Genomic DNA, 27,122 nt, shown 5'->3' with positions numbered 1-27,122 from the left:
TCTACAAGTGTCATAAACCCAACTTAAACTACCTTAGACTAGGAGGAAAATGTAATGTCTCAGCAGTCACCCATCGGAGTGGGCGGGAACCCCTGAGAAACGAGGGATGGGGCTGGGGTTTCTCTCCTCTTCTCTCGTCTCTGCTTCTTTTTTTGGTCTCGCGCTCTCGGTTGACTGTTTCCATGTGGATGGAGCGAGGATGCAGGCAGCCCCAAGATCATATATTTTTTCTGTCTCTGTCCACCTGTCCTTCACCCAACTCCAGTTTCAGAAATCCCAGAGAAGCACTTAGATTGGCCCAATTGGGATAATCCTTATGGCTCAGAGAGTAAGAGGCTCCTACCAGCCCAATTCTGGCTCATGCATCCACCTGTTAGAGTGAGTGGGTGTGGGTTCAAGATGCTATGATTGGCAGCCCCCATTAGAGTCACTTGGTTGAAGTTTGAGAAGTCAGTTCCCCAGTAGAATAGGGTCCTTTTTCCTGAAGAATAAGGCATGACACATAGAACGGGCAAAAATCATGGTTGCCCGTGACAAGCATAAATTCTACCTATAAATTTTCAAATCCTTGAAAATAATAATGCATTATAGAACATTAGCAATAAGCCATACTGAGCTTTATTTGTTCTATAGATTATAGCAGAAAAGACTAATATTTTATGTTAGGGACCTCATTTTGAACATCCGTTATAACTACTCACTAGACATGCAGCAGTGCTGATAATTAGGACACTTATTTGAGAGAAGCTAGCATTTTCTGAATTTTCAAAACAGTTGACTGTTGACAATAACTGCTTGCTTGAGCCCAATCGTTAGCTTTGCATTTTCAAACAGTTCGGTCTGAACAGCAGCCTTTGGGACTCTTCTGCGTTCGTCTTCGGAGAGGGAAGAAATTTGTTCCAGGCCACTTCTTTACTTCATATCTTGTATTATGTTCTTCCCATTCCAGGGCTGTCAAATTTAGTAGACGATCACTCTTTGGGATAATTTCAGGTATAATAATAGTAATTTATAAAGCATGCTTATGTTTGCCAGGTTTAGTTGGAAGCACATCTCGCCCTCATAACCACCCCATGAGATCAAAACTATATATATTTAATCCCCATTTGAAAGATGAGAAAACTGAGATTCAAAGAGGCAGGTAACTGGCACAAGGTCACACAGCTAAGAAAGTGCAAGACAGGACTTGGATCCGGCGGCTTCTGGCTCCATAGTTCATGGTCCCCACCGCTATGCTGATCCTCAGGGTTGTTGAGGGCAGTCACCTAACCAGTTGTTTTGTTTTCTTCTGCCATTCCTGGCTCACGTAGCTGGGGTCCCTGCCATAAGATGGGGGCGGGGGGAGATGGGGGTAGAGGCAGGGAAAGGCAAAGAGCCAGGATACGCTATAGCGGGAAAGAACATTCGATCAGACACCATAATTCACACCGTGCCTTCTCCCTGTGACATCAGCCACATGAATGTCATCTCACGGGGTGATGGATGATGTTGACAATGAGTCTCCTTTGTGCCCTAGAATCAATGGCTATTAAAGGCGTGCGGGAGTCGAAAGCTCAACTAAGCCAATCCCCTAATTTTACTGATGAGAAAATTGTTACCCAGAGCAAACATAAGAGCCCTGGACCAATCCCATCGCTGTTAGTACTTTCTCCTGCCGTCCAAACCCTGTGACGCTGGCGTAGGCCTCAGAGTAACTGAGATGCAGATCGGACTGATTTCGTTAACCTCAGAGTGATCCCCGACATGTCCTCAGGGCTTAGTTTCGATTTTCCTTTCGGAGTATGGGGGAGTGCCTATTTATAGCACCATTCTCTCTGAATTATGAGCCAACTGAGAAAGGGATGTAGGAGTTTCAAAGAAGGATCAACATATAGGCTGCATTTGGTGGGTAAAGAGGGATTGTCTCTGGAGGCAATGGTGAGCTTCATGACACTTCCCACTAAGGTGGTCTTGGGACCAGCACTTGGACAGAGCACACGTTTTGCCAGCCAGCCACACAGGGTCATGACCTGTCTGACCCCATGGGCCACTGCGAGCCAGGGAGAGACCACGTGTGATCTCGAATGCATAATTGACCTTTAATATGGAAGGCCACTCAGTCAAGAAAATGGGCCAACAGCTATGACACACACCATAACCCACTCCTCCCATGAGGAGAAACCAGTGGAGGGCTAGAGGTTCCTTCTGAGTTCTTTTAAGAGTGTGGGAATTCCGTGTTAATGACTTGGCAAGAATGTGGAAGAGGGTGGTCCCCCCTCCGCTTCATGCAGCCTCCCCGCTACCCACGAGGGCTTCATTTCTTAGCACACGAGAGCGTGTCGCAGGCTCTGACTTGGTTCCGTCGGTCTGAAAACAGTGCTCATGCATCCACCTGCTGGGTTTTCATCTCCCCTATTGGGTTTTCTTTCTCCCAACTTCTGTGTGACGTCACAGCCGCGTCGACACCCCTCCGCCACCTCCATCTCATTCCGTACCGGGCGGGAAGGTGGGGCAGGAGCTGCATTTAAAATGACTGCTCCTAGGTCTCTCTCGGCACTTGGTTCATCTGAGCACTTTTATGAGTTTTCAGTGTGCAAAAGTGGGCCTAGAGCTGCATTCGAGAGTAGGGACAAAAGAGAATTTAACTGAATTGGGAGTAAGAAAATTCTAGATTGGGGCAGGAAAAGACTCAGTCCCGGAGGGAGTGTATAAGGACGAGACATGGCAGTGTAGAGGGAGATTCAGAATCCAGCAGGACGGCATAACCACCGGGAATTACCAATGCAGGGGGGCTACATGGGGTTTTTTTAATTTAGTTTTTAATTTTAATTTTTTGGGGAAAAAAACATTTATATCGTTCATTAATCAAAATGCTGTAGAGGCATACAGTGAAATGTCTCAGACCAACCAACAATGCTGGAACAAAGCACAGTTTCCGAACCAAGAGCTTACCCTATAGTTTCTCATTGTCAGCTCTATTGTCGTTTTGGGTAGGATAATTCTTTGTTGTGGGGAGCCACCCGTGTGCATTGTAGATGTTTGGCAGCATTCCCAGCCTCTCTCCACTGGATGCCATCAGCATCCCCAAGTGATGTCAATCAACTGTGACTCCAGACATTACCAAATGTCCACTGGAAATAGGGGGGAAATGGTCCCTGGTTGAAAACACTGCTTTAGCGAGAGAGTACCTATTAAGTCAAAGATTTCACGGTGGTGGCCAAGCGCCATGGTTGACAAAAGCCTGAACAAAACATGGTGGAGGGTTATCCCATTGGACCAAGAGTGGAAGTGAGCCTTGGGGCTGATCTTGGACCAAGTTTCACACAGTAGGTCACGGTCGTTTAGATAACAGAGGGACGACGTTTCCTCAGGTGCAGGTCACAGCATGTGCAAAGGCTGGGGAGTGTGACAGTCAGGGACTTGCACGGAGTTTAACATGGCTGGAGTTCCCAGGGCCGAGACGTGAGGCAGGAGCCCAGGGCAAGGTCTGCAGCGGCCCAGGACAGAGCGAACTTGATTTTACTTTTCTGTCTATTGCAGTTTTTCCAATTCGTATTTGAAAATTGTTCGCACTTTTAAACATTTAAGGACCTCAGCTTTCCACGGAAATCTGACGTCTGCTGCGGTGTCTTTCTGTTTAAACCTGCAGCACCCTGTAAGCACAGCCCTGAATTACACACTACAGATCCATATGGAGAAGGGTAGAGATGAGTTTTAAGTTTCAGGGGTGCGCTTTGCCTTGCCTTTGATTATCCTTTGGGGCCTTGGATTTCAGGCAACCCAATTAAGAAGTAAACTGATCACCCGCGTTCCTGGAGGAAGAATTCCATAAGCCTCTTAGGTGCAATGGCTGTGAGTAATTCAGAGCTGAGGTTTCTGACTTGCGCCCGGCACATCTGGATTCCTGATGCTGGCAGAATCCATCTCTGTAACCAACGGGATATTAAGTGAACATAGCCAAAGCCATTCAGACTGTTGGCAGTTGAAATGAACCATTTAAATGCCAGACAAGCAAATCCTAAATCCAGCACAGATAGAACCCAGAGAGGCATCACATTACCTTTCTGACAGTCAACAGTTAATGCTGAGATTTCTAGTCAGACAGAGTGGCTGCCATTATTTCTGTCTTGCTTAGTTTATCTAGAATTAAGCTCCTCATTTACTTATCACCTGCCGAGGTCAACTTCAGTGACAATGGGGAGTGTTTGAGACTAGCGTTAAGAAGTATTCTAAAATAACATTGAATGTCAACTGTAATTGAAAAAAATTTAAAAATAAAAAAGAAGCACTGTAAAATAATATACAAATCCCAAGAACTCATTTCAGTTCATTTACAAAAAAAAATAAAAAATGAAACAAAGGGAAAAAAAAACAGCTTTGTGGCCCAGGAAATTTTATCCATCCTTTTCGCACATCATTAGCCTTCGACTGCTTCTGTGGGAAGAGGATTATTTACCAAGGTAATGATGGCAGCCAGCATTTATCTAAGGCTTCTAGAATCCCAGACAGTGGCTCAGCTCTCAATATGCATTTCCTCATTTAACCCTTAAACAACCCCACGTGACGCGGGCTGAGTGGCTGGTTGTCATCGCTGCATGAGAGGAGGCTGGGGGCCAGCGTGAATGGATTCTGTGATAAGGCACATCTTTCTCTGGATGTTTCCACCCAGGCCGGTGTTGCCCCCGAAACCCATCATTTTTGTCCCTGCCTTGTGCCGAGCAGGGGCGCGTGCTGGGTGCAAAGACAGCCAGGCATAGCATGTGCTTTACTGGGACCGTACAACCCAGTAGGGCGGGCAGACGTGGGAACACACGGCCTCTATACGGCGTGTTAAACACTGTGACAGAGAAAACCACAAGTATCTTTGAAGCGGAGGGAAGCATGTAATTTCCGAGGTGGGACGTTCAGGCAGTTTTAAAAGGTGGATGGGAATGAGGTCAGCTGCGAAGGGGGGGCAGGGTGTGGCGAGATGAAGGACCTGGGCGCACGCAGGAGGAGACTTGGGGATGGGCGAGGGGCTCAGCGTGGATGGAATGACAGACCCTCAAGGCACGTAGGCAGGGGCCATGAGGAAGGGGGCCTGGGAAGTGACTGGCCTAAAGCCCCCATTTTACTCATCTCCTCGGTAGCTAAGCTTTCTGTATGTGTTCGATTTCCTGCCTCGTCCAGTATTTTTAGCCCACGGACCCTGATATATTCCCTGTCCTATTAGTCATCCGTGTAGTACTGATGAGGAAGGCAGTTCCAAAAATCGTGACTGCGGGCCAAGGAAAATGGAGCTGTCTAGGTTTTGGAGTTTCTCTAAATCTACCCTGGGCAAATTAGTACTGTAGCTGGGTGAGGGAGAACAGTCCAGAGGGAGTCAGGGATAACAATTGTTCAGCCATATGTTCACTTATTTACTTGTTAAGCAAATATGCCTCAGAGTCTTCTCATCGCCAGGCTGAAGGCGAGAAACATGACAGATATTACCACATGTAATGCTCCCCAAACCTCTAAGAGGCAGGTGTTGTGAGCCTCACTTAACCCATGAGGACCTGGTGCTCAGAGCATAAGGCACCTGCTCATCTGGGTGGTGGGCGGTGCTCTGACACCTGCTTGGCTGGAGGGATGCTCCAGCCTCCAAACCTGGGACCTCCTGACCACGCCACACCACACCGCAAAGATGCAGCAGCTTTAGGGCCAAGCACAGAGCTGTCATAACAAGTCATACTCTTTAGAAATCCTAAAGGATCTCATCTGATGCAGAGCTTATTCAAAAACCCATATTCATTCGCTCACGCATCTATTCCCCAAGTACATGGTGCACCTACTGTGTGTTAGGCCCTGCGTGGGTGATGGAGAGAAAGCCACTGACTTGAGTATATCGATATGTGAAAACATGCAGTGTGGCTTCTCGCTGGTATGTACCACACAAAAAGGACTTCATCTCATGTGCCCGCTAGGGTGAGGGGTGGAGGCTGAGAAATAAGAGGCAAGAAATTAATATTTGTAGAGCACCCACTGTGCGCCAGGCTCTATGCCAAATCCTTGACCAACATCATCTCATAGCACTCAGGTGAAGCGGAGGCTTCAAAGATGAGGGAACTGAGGCCGAGAGAGGTCATGGGTGTGCCCTGGGCCACCCAGGTGGTGAGGGGTGGAGCTGGACTTTGCACTAGGGTAACTTCATGTTGGACTTAACTGTGTTTTTGTGCCAAGAACACTTTTGGAGGTCTGATGGCGTCCAGGGACCCTTTTTCAGAATAACAATTTTGAATCCATAAATAAAATGCACACGGTTACAAAAGAAACTGGTTACAGTGGACCCTTGAACGACGTGGGGGTTGGGGAGTGACCCCTGAGCACTTGAAAACCCGCATATAACTTTTTACTCCCCCAAATTTAACGACAGTGGCCCCTCAGTATCCACAAAGGATCATTAGTTCCAGGACCCCCTCGGTTACCGTGGACGCTCAAGTCTCTTACATAAAAATGGCAAAGCTCAGTGCGTACAGTCGGCCCCTCATATCCGCGGGCTCTCTGCCGTGGAGCCAAAATACTGTTTTCCTCTGTGACTGGTTAAATTCGAGGCAGGAAACCTCAGAGAAACAGAGGGCCAACTGTATATTCATTGAAAAAAAGCCATGTGTAAGTGGGCCCACGCAGCCGAAACCCATGTTGTTTAAGGGCCAACACTATATTGAAACATAATCATCAAAATATTTAAACAGCTGAGACGCGGTCATGTATGTGATTCTCTGTGACGAACCTAATGACAAGATCCAGAGGCAGGTTGCACACGACCATCATTTTGAAGCATAGAATACCTGGAGATAACAGGATATGACACGTCTGTGACTTCTGTTGCGGGAAGCGACAGGCTGTGCCGGGGGCATTCGGGGCATTCCTGGGACTTATCACTTGCATCCATAATAGAAAGACATGCTACATTTCAGTGAGAGGTTAGGAAATTAAAAGAACAATGTTTTTCCCATCCGAGCTCATGGACGCCCCCTAAATTCTATTGGTGGGGGTGTCCGTGGAGACCAAGTTAGGGTACCTGCTTTATGTGATTTCTGTCATTTAATTCTCGATCAGGCTTTTGCTGTGTAAGTTGCTCTCTGGGCACCACGGAGTGGTACAAAGGAAGTTACTGAACGAAGCTTCGCTGCAGCCCACTGCGAGCCAGGCATGAACTGCCTGGCTCATGTAAACGCTCCGCTGGAGCATAGAAGGAAACCGAAGTCCAGACAAGTTAAGAAATGTCCCCGAGGTGTCCTAGCTAGCATACTGTCGAGCTAGGATGGGCACCAGGCCCCGCCCAACCCGAGCTGCTACATCAGATTTAGCGTTGAGGGTGCGCTGGTCCCCTTCACGCGTGGAGGAGAATGCGTGAGTCTTGATGGAGAGGGACGGGGAGTTATGAAAGCCTGCACTCAAGAAGGAAAATTGTTCACTTTTGCTTATTTTGTAGCCAAAAGCTGGGTCTCTTGGATCGGGTTCGCCTTTCTAATCCTCGTGGTAGCAATACTAAAGGAAAGCTATTTACCCCTCTGAATGTAGATGCCATAGAAGAAAGTCCCTCTAAAGAACCAAAGCCTGTTGGCTTAAACAGTAAAGAACGCTTCCGCACCGCCTTCCGCATGAAAGCCTACGCTTTCTGGCAGAGCTCTGAAGGTAAGGCCTTCCTTCCCCGGCCCTGAGCCCCCCACTCCACTCCCCCAAGCCTTCTGCTTTTCCCTCCCTCCCTCCCTCCCCCACTGAAGAACTTTCCAGTCTGCAAAGCAGCCCGTTCCCTGCCCTCCTCCTCTGGTTTGTCTTGTTCATCACGTACCCTGCTCTGCAGACATCTGTGACAGCTCCCCACGGCTAAGAGGGCAGGGGGCTCCCAAGGTATGGCTCCCAGGCCGTAATCACCACAGTTGTGACACCCTTAGGACACATCCCCATAGGTCGTAAGGGTGGCCCTGATGCGTGCATTATATAGAGGTCAACTTGAAGGATGACGAGGGGTCAAGTGCACAGAGATCTGGGGATGAGCAGGGCTCAGCAAATGACCCCTCCTCAATGTCACAAGGATAATGGCTGACAGAGCAAGAATCTGAACTCAGGTCTGTCTGACTGATGCCCGCATGGGCTGCCCCCAAGGGGCCACTCTGGAACCTGGAACTCACGTCACTTCCCTCGTAGCCGCCTCCCCCAGCCAACAGCCATGCAGCGTGGGCACCTCTGACGCAGACATCTGGGTAACAGAAGGAGGGCGCTAAGAAAGGCTGAATGACTTCACAGCTGAGGAGCACTTAGGGGCTTGCGGAAGTGGAATGAAGTTTCTGGAAGTTGAGCTCGGACGACTGTGACTGAACGAGGTCCCTGAGCCTCTGCACGTGCTGTGGCTGCCGTTGATGTGTGTGTCTCCCTCCCAGATGCCGCGACTGGGGAGCCCATGGCGGAAGACAGGGGCTACGGGAATGACTTCCTCATCGAAGACATGATCCCCACCCTGAAGGCTGCCATCCGAGCTGTCAGGTAAGGCCTCCCCGCAACCCGTGGGCCTCCCCGGGCCCCCCAGCTCAATGCCACAGGACATGGGTTTGTAAAGTGCTCTTGGCTTTGGGGAGGTGGGTGGGTGGCCTCTCAAAGAGCCCCTGAGTCAGGGACAAAGAGTGTGTCAGGGGAGCTACCTAAAGAAAAACAGTTCCTACATTAGCAAGTCATCATGGGTGACTCTCTCTCCTGTTATAAAAATGCTCCCACAGGCTTCTGACGTATTTGCAACTGTCATGCTTTTGTGTGTCTTTGGCCACCACCTGTCTGAAAAGAAACTGGGAAAGTGGATGTATGGACTTGGATTTTTCTTCCTTTATAGGTTTTTTCTCAAAATAGCTTTTCCTCTATCTTCATCCATCTAGTTCTTTTTTAGTTAGCATTTTTAACAAGGTGATTGATTATAGGATTTTTTTTTTTTTTGGTCTGTATCAGATGAGACTATAATCTGCAAATGTCTCTACCTAACAGAATTCTACAGTTCCGTCTCTATAAAAAAAAGTTCAAGGAGACTTTGAGGCCTTACGACGTGAAGGATGTGGTTGAGCAGTATTCTGCAGGGCACCTGGACATGCTCTCCAGGGTAAAGCATCTGCAGACGAGGTAAGGCCATCGCACCTGGGGGAACGCTGCCCCTCTGATCACTAAGGAATCAAAGCCAGGTGAACCTTACAGCCGAGGGCGAAAAGCGTTCAGAAACGATCCACAGTGCAGAGGAGAGATTTTTAAGAACAGATATGTTCGTCAGACATTATAGATGTCAAGGCCAACCAGCTCCAGATCAAACAGGCTGGGAGGAAGGTCTGTGACATTGACACGGCCAAGGTCAACACGCCGATCAGGCCTCATGGCGAGAAGGCATATGTCCCACTGGCCCCTGACTATGATGCTTTGGCTGTTGCCAGCGAAATTGTAATCATCTAAGCTGGGTCCAGCTGGCTAATTCTAAATATAAATTTTTCACCACATTACAAAAATGTTCACCAATTGTTATGTGTAATAGCAAAAATATGGAAACGGCGTCAATGCCCAACTAATAATTGCCACCATTTTTGTCGACCACCTGGGAGCTCGACCCATATGTGTCTAATCCCTTATAACCCCGTAAGATAGCGCGTGACAGCTGCCATTTTACCAATGAGAAAACCAAAGCTCGAAGGCAAAGCGCTCACCCCAGAATTACCCAGCGAGTGGGTGGGCAGTCGAACCAAGTCAGACAGCTTACAGAACTCCTGTTCTCTCTCACCTCCTGAGTGATACAACAGCGAGCAGGAAGAGAACGGTGCCTGCGCTCATTAAAACGTTACGTAGCTATCAAATGGCATTTAGAAAAGGTATCTCATGAGATACAAAATTATACAATCTGTGACGCAAAAAGATTATTAATAATACATGCAGACGTATGCATGTACACGTGTATATGTGATCATATTTATATATACGGATACTCTGCCCAGATCTCGTGATGATATTAACTAATATATATGTGCAATATGTTCACAAAAACATACGCACGTACGTTTCCTTGGAATTACACACAACACACACACACTCTCCCATATGGGGGGGCCCAGAGAAAAGGAATAAGACTGCCCCCAAAAGATGATAGTGGGTCTACCGAGATGACGAGTCCATGTATGATTTTTTTTTTTTACTTCCTAAATGTATTGAATTTTTAATGAATTGGAATATTTTTTAAAGAAAAACCATTAAAAAATAAAGAAAAATGTGCTGTCAGGGGTCATAGAACTGACATCAGAAAACCAAAGTCCTATTTGAAGCTCATTCTCTGACCTGTGTGAAATTTCAAATGGACATGAGTCGGGTCCTTGCTAGACCTCTGTCTCCTCAGCTGAATACTATTTCCCCCCTGGGGTGTCCTGCAGAGTTACTAGGACCACCACATTCAACGAGCCGGAAGTTCACGACGCTGTTGGGTTGTAGGAATGCTTGTTTGTGACCTTGCTTTATCAGTAACTGGAATATTAACTGCGGCCGCTTTGCATAGTGGCAGGCACACCGCCGATGCCCGATGCCTGCTTAGCGAATGGATGTGCGAACGAGTTCTGAGCCTAGCGTGCTGTTATTTATGCAAATGTGGCTCTGAGAGACTGAGGGAACGTGATGTCTGGGACACACGCGACTCCAAAATATCGGCCCATCTTAACGTAGAGCGAACCTTTAAACTGTCATCGTTTTTGTACGTACCTGGCAAGTGTGTTTCCACGAGTCACGGCTGCAGGCTGACTGCCTGGATGGCTAATAGCATGTCATCAACTACAGGGGTGTTAGAGTAGGCCAGAGAGGAAGCAGTGGCCGGCTCGTACGTACGTGGTGGTGTCAGGGGAGGAGCAGCCAGGTTTGCGGAGACCGGGTGATCCGTGGCTACTTCTGGGAGCATGGTCTGAGTGGTCCCAGGCCACGCTAAGCCTTCGAGGCTGCTCCCATGCCCCGCCCCCGCCCTGCAGCTCGGTGGCAGCATTTGTCCCTGTTGTGCTCGGAGCCGCAGGGAGGGGTAGCTAGGCCTTGCGCAGTGGAGGAAGCAGTGTGGGAGCTAGCGTCAGGTGTAACCAAGCCTCTGATGGCCAGAGAAGCCTGCAGAGCGGCAGAGATTGGCACAGCTAAGAGCTCAGCCTAGGGCTTAGCAGGCTTTAACTTGAGGCTTTAACCGCCTAACTAGATGTTTCTGGGAGGAATAAAAGAGCTGGGAGAGTGGATAGGTTGGTAGCACACGAGACGTTTCCTATAAGAAGTACGGAGGCGCGACCCTCACCCCATCTCCGTGGCTCGACTGCCTCTTTCTCCCCTGAGAAATGCCCCTTGGTACCCCCAGACCAAAGGAAAAAGATAGTAATTTACGGGGATGATACAGTTTCTTTTTTTCTTGCTCCGCGTCCGTCTGGCTCTGTTCCCGTCTCTCATGCATTCCAAACCCACTCTTGAAGAACGGGGTGCAAATCGAGCTGCTTCCCTCTGTGTACGTGTAAAGCTCTTTGTAATCTCATCTCCCTCTTTGTGTGTTCTCTTCCAGAATAGATATGATTTTCACCCCTGGACCGCCATCCACCCCAAAACATAAGAAGTCTCAGAAAGGGGCAGCCGCATTCACCTACCCATCTCAGCAATCTCCCAGGTGGGGCTGGCGGACATTGACTGACAGGCTGTGTGGTGCCACGGCCCGTGGAGTGTCCCTGCCCCCACGTCTCCCTGTGGACCCTTTATGGTCGGGTGAGGTTTCCAGTCCCCCAAATAAAATAGACGGAAAGAGTCTGAAGCCTATTCTGGTTTGTGGCCATTTGAATGGGTTCTGTGCAAAAGACTGACCGCCCCTCTACGCAGACCGTGTGGCTGACACATTTTTTTATGCTTATTGCAAATGGAAATAATGGTTTCCTTTTTACAAAACCAGAGAAGTTTTGTGAGTTTTACTGGAACCGAAGAATACTTTGTGTCGGCAGAGCCCAAGGCATTCCTGGCCGGCTGTTTTGGCTTTTCCCACATAGTCACCATGACTGATTGATTCCTCTTCCAGACAAACCTGGAGAAGGAAATCAGATGTCGGGGCCCCCAAACATTATAACAGCAGAGCGTAATGCTCCCCACTTCAAAAAAAAAAAAAAAACTTTGAAAATTTTTCTTCTGAAGGTCCCAATGAATAAAGCAAGTCCACTACCTGAATTTACATTTCTTTGTTCCCAAATGTTGTCAAGGCAGATAACACAAACGAGTAAAGGGAGTCAGCATAAGAATATTATGTACCGTCTAATAATGAGGCTCCTTATTACAGAGAAAACGAGAGCCTGAGCGAGATGACATAGGTGTCTGATCTTCAGCGTCAGCCCGGGAGATAAAGATAGGGCGTGGTGGACCCTGGGGACCTGGGTGGCATGTGCCCCACCCAAGGTGGTAATTGTCACTCTGTTCTGCTATTGCTAATTTTAGGAATGAAGATCTTCTGTTTCCAGATAGTCTAATTTTTTTTTAAAAAGCTGAATATCCAGATTTTATGTGAAATTCCCATTTTTGAGATGGCTTAATTGTTTTTAAACCTCGTGTGGGATAAGGAAGAAGCTAGTGGGCTGGATTTAGCAGTTTTTGACATTGCTTTAATTCAAGGCTGCTCATCCAAAGACGGACCAGGGCTAAGCAGGAGCCGATGGCCCGTGAGAGAAAATTAACTACCTAGAAAGTGGCTGACATTAGTGGTTTTGAGCACTGGCTAGACTCCCCTGGAAGGTTCTTCTACATAGAACATAACAATATTGGAACTAACTGGAGTTCGGGCAGACATGACGATGCATAGCCAAAGAGCAAACGCAGCACACTTGTCAGTCCCAGTCTCGCTGGCGTACCTTCCACAGCGTTTTCTGGACTCGGCATCTGTTTTCCACTATTAGCAAAATGGAACGACAAACTGTTGATACCCACTGCATAGAATTTCAGAGATCAGACGACTCCTTCCACACGCCCCACCACACACCCTCAGAGCAGAAGCTCTCAACCAGGAGTCTGAGACTGAAGCCCAAGCGATGTCATTTAAAGGAACCAAACCCTCTAGGCACAGTTAGGGGCTTTATCGAGGTCCACACAGAGCCTCCCCAAGCAGCTTAATATTTGGCTTCACGTTTTCCTGCCCTGAAGGTCAGTATGAGACACACCAGTGTTGAAGTCAGGGAAATTTTGGCCTTTTCTCACCCAACGTAGCTTCAGAATTGGCCTCTTCCAGACTGCACAAGCATGAGTGTGAGTGATGGCTCCAGGGACCGTGGCCCGTCGAGCCAAAGCGACCTTGCGAAGCAAAATTAGGTGACACGCTCTTAATGAACTGTTGGTTCTTTTCTAGGAATGAACCATTCGTAGCCAGAGCATCCACATCGGAAACCGAAGACCAAAGCATGATGGGGAAGTTCGTGAAAGTCGAAAGACAGGTCGGTCTTTCCTTTCCCTCGCCAATGAACAAGTATATAAAATTTACTTTCAAACGGCATTTGGTTTCTCATAGGGTGATAACATAACGTGAGTATCTGCCATTGAGAGAAGGATACGGACATTCAATGCCCGATGTAGCACTCGCTGGCTTGGTGACCATATATATGCAAGGTCCTGAATCGTCCTGAGCCTCGGTGTTCTCATCTATAAATGGAGATTTCGTGCCTCGTAAGGTTGCCGTGAAAACCACAGGAGTCGACATGCGTGAATTGCCTGCAAGAGCAGCCGGCACACAGTGAACAGTCAGCGAATGCCAGCTGCTTCGTGGTATTGCCTTGAGAAATACTGGTTCCCTTCCCCCCTTCCCTGTACCCTTATCCTTCCCTCCCTCCAAGTCCAGGTCAGCGTGTGCCCGTGTGACAAGGCCCCTCGTCGCTCACCTCTCATTTCCGCAGTAAAGAAAGCGTGTGTTCTAACGTCGTTTGCCGAACGGAATTCTGGATAAATGGCACTGTCATTTTCCTTGAGGGTTCCCATCAATCCTTTTATTTTATTCATAACCCAAAATCGGATCCGTGCAGAAGAAGAGAGGGAACATTTGAATGATTACTCTCTTCGAGCATGTCAAGAATATCATTTTTCATTTTTTTAATTTTAATTCATATTTTTCAAAATATCTCAGCTCTCCCATGTTCTAGTTCCGTGACTTTTGACAAGCTACTTTATCTCTTGGTGCCCTGTTTCCTCATCTGCAAAATAGAGAATCATAATATTCACCTCATAGGGCCGTTGAGAAAATGAAATGAGGTAGCATCGTTAAGTTCCATAAAAGAGAGTCAGATACCGACAGCTATGTAACCAGTAGTTACCAGTAAGGCTTGGGTGCGAGCTCGGCCATTACCTAGTTCTATGCTTCGTGTCGTCCTCTGCAAGAGGGGATGACACGCCTGCCCACAGTGCTTCCTGGTGAGTGTGGCTTGTTGAGAAGAGAACATCACACATGCATGCACACTCATGTGTATGCGCTCACAAATATTAAACAAGTTCCCAGTTTGGCAGGTGGGCGTGCACTGCAGTCTATCTCAATGTAGCTGCCACTGGCCTCCAAGGCCCCTGGCAGGATGTCCAGTTCTGAGAAGCTCAGTTTCTGCCGACCGTAGCCTGTATCTTTGGGGCTTATATCATCACGTAGGAAAAATGAACACCAACCAGCCACGGGCTCCTGTGAAATTCCAGAGGACGTATGCAAATCTAGAACTGCCGCCCCTTAACCCAAACAGCCAGCAGCAGGCCGCCTCCTCCTTGGGGAAAAAAGAAGCCCTATGATGTTCCTCCTCAGACTCTCTCTGCTTCCAGCCTTGGCCCGGGTTACCTAGGCGGTTTCTAAATTCACACTAGTACATGTTCAGGGTTCGAAATTAGGAGGCACAAAATAATAGGCCGTTGTTACTATAAGGACATGTAAGAACCCTCTCCCTGTCTGAAAAGCAAATGCCGTAGTATTTCCTCCTGACAAGGGACAAGCGCCCCACCCCCGGAGAATGCGGTGACTCCTGCCTGCTTGTGTTTTCCAGGTGCACGACATGGGGAAGAAACTGGACTTCCTGGTGGACATGCACATCCAGCACATGGAACGGATGCAGCTGCACATCACGGAGTGCTACCCGGCCAAGGGGGCCTCCTCGCCGGCCGGGCTGGAGAAGAAGGAGGACTTGAAAACCATCATTTGCAACTATTCCGAGACAGGCCCCTCTGGCGCCCCCTACGGCTTCCAGCAGGTGTCCATTGACAAATTCGGCCCCTACGGGTTCTTTGCCCACGACCCGGTGACGCGCCCCAAGGCGGATCCAGTTCTGGAAAGGTTCAGGCGACCCTTCCCGCCTCCACAGCAGTGTTTCTGGAAAGGCCCACCGTCCTGCCTATCTTGACTCTTCTCGACTCCCGAGTGAGCTACCAGTCCCAGGCGGAACTGCCCGGCTCGGATTGGGTCTCCCCGCGGCAGAGACGCAGCATCACGAGGGACAGCGACACACCCCTGTCCCTGATGTCGGTCAACCACGAGGAACTGGAGCGGTCTCCGAGTGGCTTCAGCATCTCCCAAGACAGAGACGATGTGTTTGGCCCGGGCGGGGGCCCGAGCTGGATGAGGGAGAAACGGTACCTCGCCGAGGGTGAGACAGACACGGACACGGACCCCTTCACGCCCAGCGGCTCCATGCCTCTGTCATCCACAGGCGACGGGATCTCTGATTCGATATGGACCCCCTCCAACAAGCCCATTTAAAAGGGGTCATGGGCCGACTCCTCCTTGTAATGTAGACAGACTTGTATAGCTCACTTGCTCTCACACCCGACACTTACCAGTGACGTCACCAGTGGCTGCATCAAATGCATGCATGTGCGTGGTGGCCCCCCAGCCAGGCAGGGGCTTGTCATGGCCTTTTCCTCCCCATGTCACCACAACGAAGCTGCTTCCTTTTAAGCATGGTTTGCATGACTTTACACTATATAAATGGTACTGCTAATCTCTTCTAGGATACACATTTATCTGCTATTCTTCCTTTTAATCATGATTGGACCAGTACAGGGAGAAATTATTGACGAGCTGTGCTGTTTATCTGTTTGGTTGGTTGGTTTGGATTTTAGTTTGGTAAGCAGGGAAAGTAGTGTTTATTTCTCGGATCACCGCCCCTTTCTGTAAAACAGTCCAGTGATTGATTAATTGCTTTCTGAAGCAAGCAAATAATTTTCTCGACAAAAACACCTTGCATACCAATGAGGTCGCCTTCTGAGCTAAAATGTCAGGGAAGGAATGAGATAGTCATCACATCTCTAAAACCAAGAATTTAAAAAAAATGATTAGAAAAAACTGACAGAACCTTCGAAAAGCTCTTAAAGAGACCTCATCTGGTCTGCCATTGTCTGGTATCATGCCTCGGTTTTCCCATTTGTTGAAAGTGATGGTAGTTCCAAGTGTAGCATTCTAGACGAGTTATGAATTGGCAGGAAGAAAACACACACATACACAAGTTAAAATAGTTCCCAGTTTGTGTAGCCCAAGATTGTGACATTTATCAGAAGTGGGGTGTCCCTCTGGGCAGCAGCTAAGTTCAGTGCCTTCGAAATGAGGTTCCAACTCACAGTCCTCCCCATGAACTTGTACGGAATACCCGTCTCAAATAGAAATTATAGTCAAGAAGGCACAGAAAGGATCTGGTCCACATCCTTCTTTGTAAAAATGAGAAACCTTTGGCTCAGTTAAAGAGACGGGCCCAAGGTCATGTCATTGTCCCTCGGACAGCTGGCATTCAAAGCCCAGTCAGCTGACTCACTCCATTACGTGGTCTCCGCTGACAGCACCACTCTGCCCTTTACACAGTGGGACCCAGAAATTGTGCCAAGATGCCTATACTCTGTGTCATGTGGAGAGCTCTATGACACAGTTTATCCAGCAGGAGGCCGATGTCTGCTTTTATTGCAAAATATGCTTACTGATGCATTGCATTTGGGTTCCAGGAAAAAAATAATAATACAAGTAAGCTACAGCATTTTTTAATCTGCAAGTGGGCAAAACTTCCAGAACCATCCATTATTACTCCTCCAGATTTTGTAAATCACATGTAACCATAAGACTAAATGAAGTATAAGCACCAGCCTGGAGAACACTGCCCAGCTATATAAGTATTGCTATTAAGCACAAGCTTAATAAGCTGTGGCCTCTTATGAGATTCTGCTACTCTCTGAAATAATTTGATGGAAAAGGTTTCTGTTTGGTTTGGGCTGAATTAGTTAACTGACTATTCCACAGTATTAGCTAGCATCTCATCCTTTTCACACATCTAAGCACTGGTTGTGGATGGTCACTCTGGTGACCATCAAGATGCTCAAAATGGCCTGAACAAATGTCTACACACAAGTATCACTGACGTTCTCCCTCGCGGTCTTGTCGAGAGCTGTCCTAGCTCTGGCAGACATCCGGTCGATGCTTTCACTGTGACCTGACGCAGTGGCCTTGCCCTATGTTGGACAGAGGGACTGCTCCCTCGGAGTTTTGATCCTTTGAAACCCACATGTCAGTGGGTTCTGGACAAAAGGCTGAGAACACAGTAACAAAGAAGGGTCGGTCCCTGACTTTAGGAATTTGCAACCAAAAGCCGGAATCCCTGGCCAGGGCAGGCATTGTGAGAGTTAGAAAGGAAGTTTTAGATGGAAAGTCCCACACATGGATGGGTGTTGACCTTAAAGTATGAGATTGGAAATCCACAAGAATGACCGCAGACGTGAAACCCCTCCCCTATGGTTCGCCACTTGACCTTCCAGCAATCTGAAGGACAAAGGGCATGGCTCCTTTGTCCTCCTCTTAGCTCCCTTCGATGTGCCCAAAAGTGCCATTGGAGTCGATGACCTAAGAATCCCCGTGCCCCTGCCCTAGAGCATGGGACTTGATTCTGACCTTCCTAGAATCTTTCACCAAAAATGATGGAGCCACCTGCCATCTAACATGTTCCTATGTTCTTCTTTATGTATATGGGTTATCTGAAACAAAAACACAAAAAAAACGGGAAACAAACTCTCCACGTATGAACCAATTATTTTTTTAACCTGTTAATCTTCTTACAGAACCTACTGGCCTCAGCGTCTTAGTAGAAGCATTTGCCAACAACTCAGTGGAGTTCTCAGCTGGAAGAGTGAAACTTTCTCATCCTCAAGCTAAAAATAGTTACCATGGATCCAAAGTTAGAGGACTGCCTTGGGTCCTTTTAATAACCTACAATAGATTGGAGGCTGTATTATTTCCCAAACCATACAGGGGTCATCTAGCTTCTCTGATGGATCATAAGGCCATGATAGCAGGGATTGGGTTTGCGTTACATGTCTCCAATATCTAGTAAGTTGTCATTGTCGGTGCAAAAGCAAAATATATTTTTCATGAAAGAATGAACGATAAGACTCTTAAAAGCCATTCTTCCTCATCTAAGAAAACACAAAAGGAAAGAGAAAACATGATCTGAAATATTTTGCTTTGCTATTCCCCATAAAAAGGAAAAATGCATTTCAGAAAAGCAAACCACACCTGCCTACAGACAATGTCATCAACATGGCTGGCCCTGATGAAGCAGAAATTCAAGGTCTGGAACTGAGCATGAGTTATGGGGAGAAACCGTGTGCTTCCACAAAGATCTTTTTTGTCAAACGAAAGAACCACGTTATGGGATAATCCAAAAGAACCAGCTAATAACATGGCCCAAGGTTATAATTCTTCAGCTATAACAGGAAACTTGCCCAGGAACTGGCAGTTTTGGTGGAATCCCAAGAAATTGGGACAAATCAATTTCATCATAAAAACTAAGCATGATTTTCCCAACTGACACTATGATCCCATTATATGTATTCGGTCCCTGTGTGTCCCAATATGATATATGAAATTTTTAAGAGGTCATGTTTTGGCAGGATCAAGATGAACAAGATATATCTGCTTTCCAAATATTAGGTGAAAGGTGACCCTACTAGGCTGATAAGAAAGTACTTGAGATCAAGTGTGAGTTCTGATTGTTAAATACCAGCGTGCAAGCAAACACAAAAAGTTTAAGAAAAATAAATTGTAAGAGAAAAAGAAAAAAAAAACATCGAATTAAGAAAGTTCTATACACTATACTTTTTCTGGGAACTGAGAGCTTAGACTTATGAAGCTCTAGTTTTCATAAAAACAGATCTAGAAAACCCCAAGGTACAGTGTAGTCCAAAATTAGCTAATTAATTAACAAGTATGCATTATGCCTTGCCTCTTTTGTGCAAGTCAGTTCCTGGACATTGTAAGCTAAGGGAATAATTACTTGTAGAACATCCTAATGTAAACAGGATCTACTCATAATTTGCAAAGAGCATTCTCATAATTCAATGCCACTCTAATGACAGTGTCATAAAAACACGTATTCATTTATTCATTTACAAGATTTATTAAGGTGTCTGCTAGGCACTGTGCAATGCACTGGAAATTCAGAGTTAAGAAAACCACAGTTCGTGCCATCAAAAAGCTAGGAATCTAGTGGCCTCAAATATCAGAGGTCCCTTCTGACTATACCTACCAAGAGTAGAAAAGATCTGATTGCATCAGTGAAGACAGCTCTATACAGATTGGAATGCATCTCAGCTGGAATCATTGGGAGACTGGACATGGAGTAAATGAGAGAAAAAAAAAGTCTGCGTCAAAACAGTAATAACCCCCCATCAGCCCAGGGAGGACTGAGTGGTTTGAATGGGGACTTTTGAGTTTGGGTCCAATGCTTTGGACTTTATAGCTCCAGAGAATCTGTACAAAAAGGAAGTTCTAGAGTATCTGGGAAGGTTCTTGAAAAAAACCAACCTTCTCTTCCTCTCTAAATCTCTCCTTGAGTTGAGATGAGATGCTGAGTTACTTCTGTTTCATCGTGTTGGCTAACAGAGGCATATGGTGCAGGCCGAGACACAGCATCTGTTTCAAGAGAAAGGTGTGACTGCCTGTGGGGATCTGCTGGTCACATTCTTCTGGGGCAGGAGAAGACATTTTTCCAGTGCTCTAAGAGGTCGACTGAACTTTGGACAGTGCTGCCAAGCACAGCTAGGCCTCTCCCAAAAGATGCTGCATAGCTGCTCTTTGTTCCCCATGAATCTGTTTCCAAGGCACTAGAACCACAGGACTTTCTTTGCATTCCGAACCCCAGGTACCTTGGGAATTTTCCCCATGTCCTCACTTATCCTTGAAGGCTTGCTTATTTCAGGATGAACGTTTTTAAAGACTGTAAGTCCTTTATTTTCGTATTCAAATCAACCTATATTTCTTGCGTTACTGATAATTCCACTGTTCAAACCTGAGCCAACAGTCCCCTAAACAAGGCAGCAGGTAACAAACACCTTCGCAATGCCCAGGTTGGGCTATGTCAGGAACCAGGCTATCCGCATGGCTTCAGTGGTTTCGGAAGCCAGTATTGGAAATGTCAGAGGTCGGAAGGATATAGAGATGACCTGGATGAAAGCCCTGAGTTTCAGGACATTTGAAAGTGTTTTACTTTTCTGGCTTGCTTTGACTTTTTTAATGAGACAATCAACATATGTATAAAGTTCCCAGTACAGTGACAGCCATATACTGGGGACTGTTAAACATGTTCCTTTTTTACAGGATGTGTGAACTCCATTGCCTCGATGTTTGGTATTATTTATATACTCTAAATTTACACCAGAAAAGAATCTTTTTTTCAGAAAAAGAGTGGTGAAGATACAATCTCAATTATTACACAACAAAATCAGGCAATTTTACAATTGCTTGTTAAATAAATACATCTCTACAAATAAAAATGCTTACGTTTTTATTAAAATGAGGAAAAGCAGGAATATTGGAATGGAGAGAGCAGGACTGTTGGATCCCAGTAGCTGAATTGTGGCTATTCCATGAAACATACAGGTCCAGATACTGCACCCTCCTCACCATCAAAGTATGATTTCTAGGAGATAAAGCCAAAAAGCAGGAATAATTAAATACAAAGGAACTAGTGGTTTCAACGACGAAAATCAACCCTGCCACAGTGTCTGTCAGACAACACTCTGCCAATGAATGGAGAACTTCCGGAAGAAAGATTCAAGCTTACTCCAACCTTCCCTTTGGGATTTGTTCTTGGCCTTTAACAGCCTCAACTTCAGCATTCCTGTAGGAAAATTGTGACTAGTATTGTGCTTTGTTAGCATAGATGCCATGAGATACAAACTCATAGATTTTTAGATACTCAGAGCAAGAAGAGACCTTGATCACCCAGAACCACCCCCTCTCTTCTTAGATCAGGAAGCAGAGGCTCGAGCAAAGGGAATCACACTCAATGTCTGAATGGGCGATTGGGTAGCAGAGTGAATGGAGAACCCAAGTCTCTTGACTCCTGGTCCAGATGTTGGAGATCAAAAACTAAAAAGTCAGAGCGCCAGTGAGAATGGAGTACTGCAATTGAGCCCAGGAGATGAAGAACTTCTTGGCCACTCGAGAAACTTAAACCAGACACATTGGTTCAGACATCTTTTGGACTTCTCTCGAATACGAGTGGTGACCGCATGCTTTGAAAGATGACAATGTCCCTTCTTCCCCTCCCCTCCTCTGACCTCTCCCACTTTGGCCCTTTCTTGTCCTGTCAAGCTTGGGCTGGTTCAGCTCTTTGGCCCATCCCTTGGACTCATTCAGCTCCAGAATCATGCTTCAGATTGTATCCAATTTAACAGAACTTTTCTTTGAAAAAGATTATGGGTTTGATTTTAGGAAATGGGATGTGATCTCTATTGCGATCAATAAGACCCCAAGTTGCCAGTTCTATTAACGGTGTCCCTTTGTGTTGGGATCTCAGGGTCTCACCTGAGCACAGCCTGGTTCCTCCTGCTTCGTCCCAGAGAATTCTGATTTTGACCGGGTCACAACTAGGTCTCCAGGTTCTTCGCCAAAAGTGACAAAGAAGCAAATGAGATTCAGCTTAAGATGTTTTATGTTTGTGTACCCAGGAAATTATTTTAGGAAGTAAACAGGCCTCTGTTGGCTCAGATATAGTTTTCCATGGTCAGTTTCCACATACGGTGCCCCTGGGATAGACCTGCCCGAATCTGGCAGGCTTCCCCACGGCCCTTGTGAAACCCTGTGGCAGGAAGTTCTGTTCTCTTGAATCTGACTGAACCAGAAGCTCCTAAGACGTAGTCAGAAAGGTGGTCAAGTCCTTGGACAGCAATAGCTGACCCTCTCATTTTAAAGACTGTCATTCAACCTAAGTCTTCTTAGCTTCCGTGTAGCACTGTTCTTAAAATAAGTTTCAGGGCAGGAAATAAGTCGAAATGGGCTCTACCTAAGAGTAATCTGAATGTGACTTATAATTAAGCAGTCAAAAGCCTAGCCCAGTTTTTAAGACTATATTTTGTAATTCCTCTTAGACTTGTCAAATGAACTACAACTTGATGCCTAAAAGTAATTAAAACAGTGTATTTTCTTTCAATGTTCCAGTCTCCTCCTCTGCCCACTAGATGGAGACCAGGAAGGGGAGAGAAACTGACCCTAAGCTCTCTCTGAGTCACATGCAACGTAATAGTTATCTCTCTTGACTTCACGCAGTCCTGATCGCAACCCAACGGGGCAGGTGTATTGTCTCCATTCTACAGATGAGGAAGCTGAAGCAGAGAGGAAAAATGCCTGTCCAAAGGTCACTCGTTATCAGAGGGAGAGCTGGGATCACCACCAAAGCCCATGTGCCTCCAAAGTTCATTCTTCCCCCACCCCGATCTCCCGGGTCAACGGAAACGCTCCCAAGCGTGTCCTGTGGTCCTCCGCCACGCCTCCCCCGCCTCTGCCCAGTCAGTTTTACAGTAAAATGAGCGTAGACCCATTGGTTTCCTGGAGAGAAGAGGGATTCCTGCCTCAGCTGCTCCACTCACCTATTTGGCGGGTCCTGCCTGTACCTTTGAGTAGTTTCACAATCCAGCTGTCAGTGACAGAAAATGATGCCACATACGTTGTTCATCTGGTTTATGTTGGAACCCATTAGCTCTTGGAGTTTGGTGTGGCTTCATATAATCCCATAAGTACCCCTTGTTCTCGGGCCCCAAGGATTTCCTGGTACTGTCTTAACCAAAACAGTTCAAATAATGTCCCTCCTGACTCTGGTTTTTTTCTGTCTCTAGTCTGTACCTATATTTCAGGTCTTTAAAATCCTGCAGAAACAAGCGTGTCTTCAAAAACACTCTCCAGGAGGCCAAACGCACAGTACAGTTGTGATTCTCTTTCTTGGCATTAAAAGACCAAGGTTCCTGGGAGAAGCCAACCTGACCTGGTACTGGGGCCCTTCTTTCCTCTCTAAATACTTTTCCAGGAGAGGAGCAGAAAGCAGCTCCAGCCTCTGAGTCCCCATGTGGGTTAAGTTCCAAGGCTGGTGGCAACCCATTTTGTCAGGCGTCAGAGGTTTTGCTGCTGGAGACGTGAAGCAGGCTCTGCCCCATCTCGAAAAGCACCTTCATCAGATTGGTCGATCGTTCCCTGTTTTAAAGAGAAAAATGCTCTCTACGTTGCTTCCAACGGAATATGCTCTCCTTTTTCCTTGTTATCTTTCCAACGTAGCAGGGATCGACAACACCAACGTCCGAAGAGCAAATTTCCAGTGACACAAATCCAAGGCATTTGATTTTGGATTATATTTTCTTTAACCCCCTTTCACGGCATAGAATTCTGGTGCCTTGCTCCCTGAATTTGTCTCCATGCTACAAGTAGGCTTTCTTCACATTCTGGCTTACACGGGAACTCAACTATTCCACAAGTGGCCTTTAGTGCTCTTTATAATATCATTTCCTGTAATTTTTAAACTGTATGTGTAATTTATATTCTGGCTCTGTCCAATATTTGAACAACTTTAATAGGTTGATTTCCATATATATTATGCAAATGATTCTTACCTGATTTTTTTATGTTCTATCTTAAAACAAATAAATACTGCACCACTTATTAATAAATAGACATTTCAATGATTATGTGGCAGAATGGTATTTGCTTCGTTGATGACATGGAGTGAAGAGTAAAGACAGGTTGTTGTTTGTTGCAGGAGGGGGCGATAAGGGATACGAGTGTATTTGTAAGACGTGAGAAGAGAAGCAATTGAGAGAGAGAGAGAGAGACGCAGAGAGAGAGAGAGACAGAGAGACAAAGAGACAGAGAGAATAAAGGCACAAAAAAGGAAAAAACATTGATGGAGTAAAGACTCAGAGGAAGAAAAGAATCAAATGCAAAAGGTCACAGCCACAAGGAATGAATGATGTGGGTTGTGCATTTCCTTCAAAACGGCTGTTATGTGGAGGTGCGGAGTCTAGTAAAACATTATCCAATTATTACAGTTATCAAACATTGTCACTCCCATTATATAGATGAAAACATCGAGGCCCAGAAACCTGCCCAGGCTCAGGCACCCTTAAGTGGAAGAGTCACACACAGAACCCAAGACCACCTGCCCCCAAGCCACGTTACTTCCTCTGGAGAAGCTTCATCTCCTAAACCAGGCGGGACAAAGCGAGTGGTGATGTAGAGAGACTGTGAGCCAGTGGGGAGGAGATTAGTAAAGCTGGAGTGGGATCGTCTCTCTCTGCCTTCAGTGTAGGAGGAAGGGATGTCTTCTCATGAGAAAGAGGGAGCTGGGGAGGAGAACCCCAGGGAGTTACTCAAACTTTCTGTGCCTACGTTGATCATCTGTAAAGTGGAGAGAATAACATTCTCTTTAAAAGGTCATCTGAGCTGATGTGCACAGACAACTTAGCACACGGCAAATGTTCAGGGAGTGACAGCTTTTGACTCTATTCTCTGCCCACGTGCCAGGCTGCCTTCACTGGGTTTCCACAAGAATAGAGACCAGATGTTGGGTGCGGATGGTTTATTTGGAAAATGATCCCAGGAAACACGGCCAAGAGAGCAGGGAGAGTAGAACGGGGAGGAAGACATGCCAATAAAAAGTGAAGTAATCATCTTGGGGGATGGGGCTCACTTCCACCAGGAAACCTCTCAGAACCAAAGAATGGTTCCACCCTGGGACAGGAATCTGGGCCGTTCATGTGTCGACTCCTGCTCTTCCTGGGTAGAGCTTTACACGCCCTACCCTGTCAGGTTTCCCTGTGCATCAGCTGAGCGAGTGCCAAGGTGCCAAAGGCCTGAGGCAGAGGAGCAGAAGGACATGCCCAGTGGAGGTGGGGAGCTGTAGGGTGCTGGGACCTGTCTGGTGCAACTGCAGGGGAACTCGCGTGGGCGGAGAGCATACGCGGCGGGGTGTCATCAGCATCTGGCACATGAGCCCTCTCGAAAACCCTACATGCTCAAAGGTAAACAAAAACCCAGCCAGGCGGCCACTATTCACTCTGTAAGTCAAAGGACAAAGTTGGCCAACGCTGGGCAAGCCGGTCATGCTGCCAATGGGCATATTTCATTGTTAAAACAGTGCCTGTCACCTCCGGTAACAACAGTACATAACTGCTCTTCTGATACAAGGTCCTCATCCAGCTCCGAGGTCCGCATCTGTCATCCCAAGGCCTGTGGCTGACTTGGTGGTTCTGCAACCATATATTCCTCCCTCAACAAAACTTACCCTCCTCCAGTCTCTGCATGACGGACAGAGAAAGAGCCTAAACATTATAGCCCTGAGAAAATCCCTTTCCATCTGCATAAATGGAGCAAGAAGCCATTCATAGCTGCGCATCCCAGATACTCCTGGGAATACTTATTGTTCTACTAGCGGCAGCATCTAACAACGCGCGAGGGCTTCCAGTAGCCCTGGGACCCGGTGGCTTCCCCACCCTGAAGATGGGTAAGGTGTCTCCCCTGAGAAAAAGCCAATTGTCCTTGTATCCCGACTCCACGTCAAAGGTGGAAACGTTCCCCACAGTTTATCTTCTGGTCCTGGGCCGGTCAGCCTCGGGGCGGCGGGGCCGGCAGAATGAAGAGGAGTAAGAGATAAAAACCAGAGAAGTGAGAGGACTTAGGTTGAGAAGGGCCTTGGGGGCCATTATGAATAAGGACATTTGCTTTGACTCTGAGTCAGACGGGAAGTCGCTGCAAGGCTTTGAGTAGAGGACTACGTGATCTGATTTATGCTAAAAAGGGCTTCTCTGGCTTCCGAATTGAGAACCGTGAAGGAGCCAAGGGCAGAGGCACGGAGAGCAGTCAGGAGAAATACTGCCATGGAAAATCTACATGACGAAAAGTAGACAGTTGCCTGGGGTGGGGGTGGGAGGATGAACTGCAAATGGGCACAAAGAATCTTACTGGGTGGCAAAAATATTCTAAAACTAGATTGTGGTGATGGTTACCCAGTTTGTTAGATTTACTAAAAGTAATGAACTAAAATGGATGAATGTAATAGTATAGAAATTATACCTCAACCAAGTTGTTTAGGAAAAGATCTCTATGGGTGATAAAGGGGACATTTATTCAGGGAATCAAAGGTGGTTGTAGGTGACAAGTTAGCAGGAATTCCAGTAGCCCAAACAAGAAAGACCAGCCTTGAACTTGGGAGGTACAAGTAGCAGGAATCCGACTGTGCCAGTTCTTCTAGGCCGGGGGTTGGCAAACTTCTTCCGTAAAGAGCCGGAGAGTAAATATTTCAGGCTTTGTGGGCCATCACGCTCCGTCCCAATTGCTCAGCTTTGCCATAGTAACGGGAACACAGCCTTGCAGAGTATGTAAATGAACGAGTGTGCCAAAGTTCCAATAAAACTTATTTGTGAACGTTGAAATTGGAATTTCGTGTCATTTTTACATGTCAAGAAATACTCTTCTTCTTTGGATTTTTTTCGACCCTTTAAAAATGTAAAACGATTTTAGTCCTTATAAAAACAGACAGCAGCGGGGCCAGGCTTGCCTTCCCTGCTCTGGCCACCTGCTGAAAGTGACTTCCGTTGGCCCACATACCCGTGATGCTCGGCGCACAGACCTCCACAACAGGAAGGGGAAATCATCGCCGAGTGATCTGGTTCTGTTTTTTCAACACGTGTAATTACCGTTGGAAGAGATCACCCATCGTACACTGAATTGATGCTTTGTCATTCTGCTCACAGATTCTATTCAGCCCATGGCGTGGGCATTTTTCTCCAACGGAGTTGATCTTATTTCACTGTCCTGAGTTCTGAGTAGGATTATTATTCCATTTCCCCCCCTAGAGGATTGA

The 27,122-nt window shown here is 46.8% G+C and overlaps 1 protein-coding gene across 1 annotated transcript in view; it reads left to right on the top strand.

Annotated features, from left to right (window-relative positions):
• The window catches only part of KCNQ3 (potassium voltage-gated channel subfamily Q member 3), a 221,833-nt gene extending 206,115 nt beyond the window's left edge, over positions 1-15,718 (top strand). Inside the window, 7 exon segments of the mRNA XM_039845886.1 lie at positions 7,436-7,638; positions 8,385-8,487; positions 8,977-9,108; positions 11,537-11,638; positions 13,349-13,433; positions 15,009-15,264; positions 15,267-15,718. Coding sequence (XP_039701820.1) covers positions 7,436-7,638; positions 8,385-8,487; positions 8,977-9,108; positions 11,537-11,638; positions 13,349-13,433; positions 15,009-15,264; positions 15,267-15,718 — 1,333 coding nt within the window.
• The last annotated feature ends 11,404 nt before the right edge of the window (positions 15,719-27,122 follow it).

Source organism: Pteropus medius, unplaced genomic scaffold, assembly GCF_902729225.1.
Source record: "Pteropus medius unplaced genomic scaffold, Ma_sr-lr_union100, whole genome shotgun sequence".
In the NCBI taxonomy this organism is placed as follows: domain Eukaryota; kingdom Metazoa; phylum Chordata; class Mammalia; order Chiroptera; family Pteropodidae; genus Pteropus; species Pteropus medius.
Note: the sequence above shows the minus strand (reverse complement) of the source record. Positions and strands in the feature narration are given on the sequence as shown.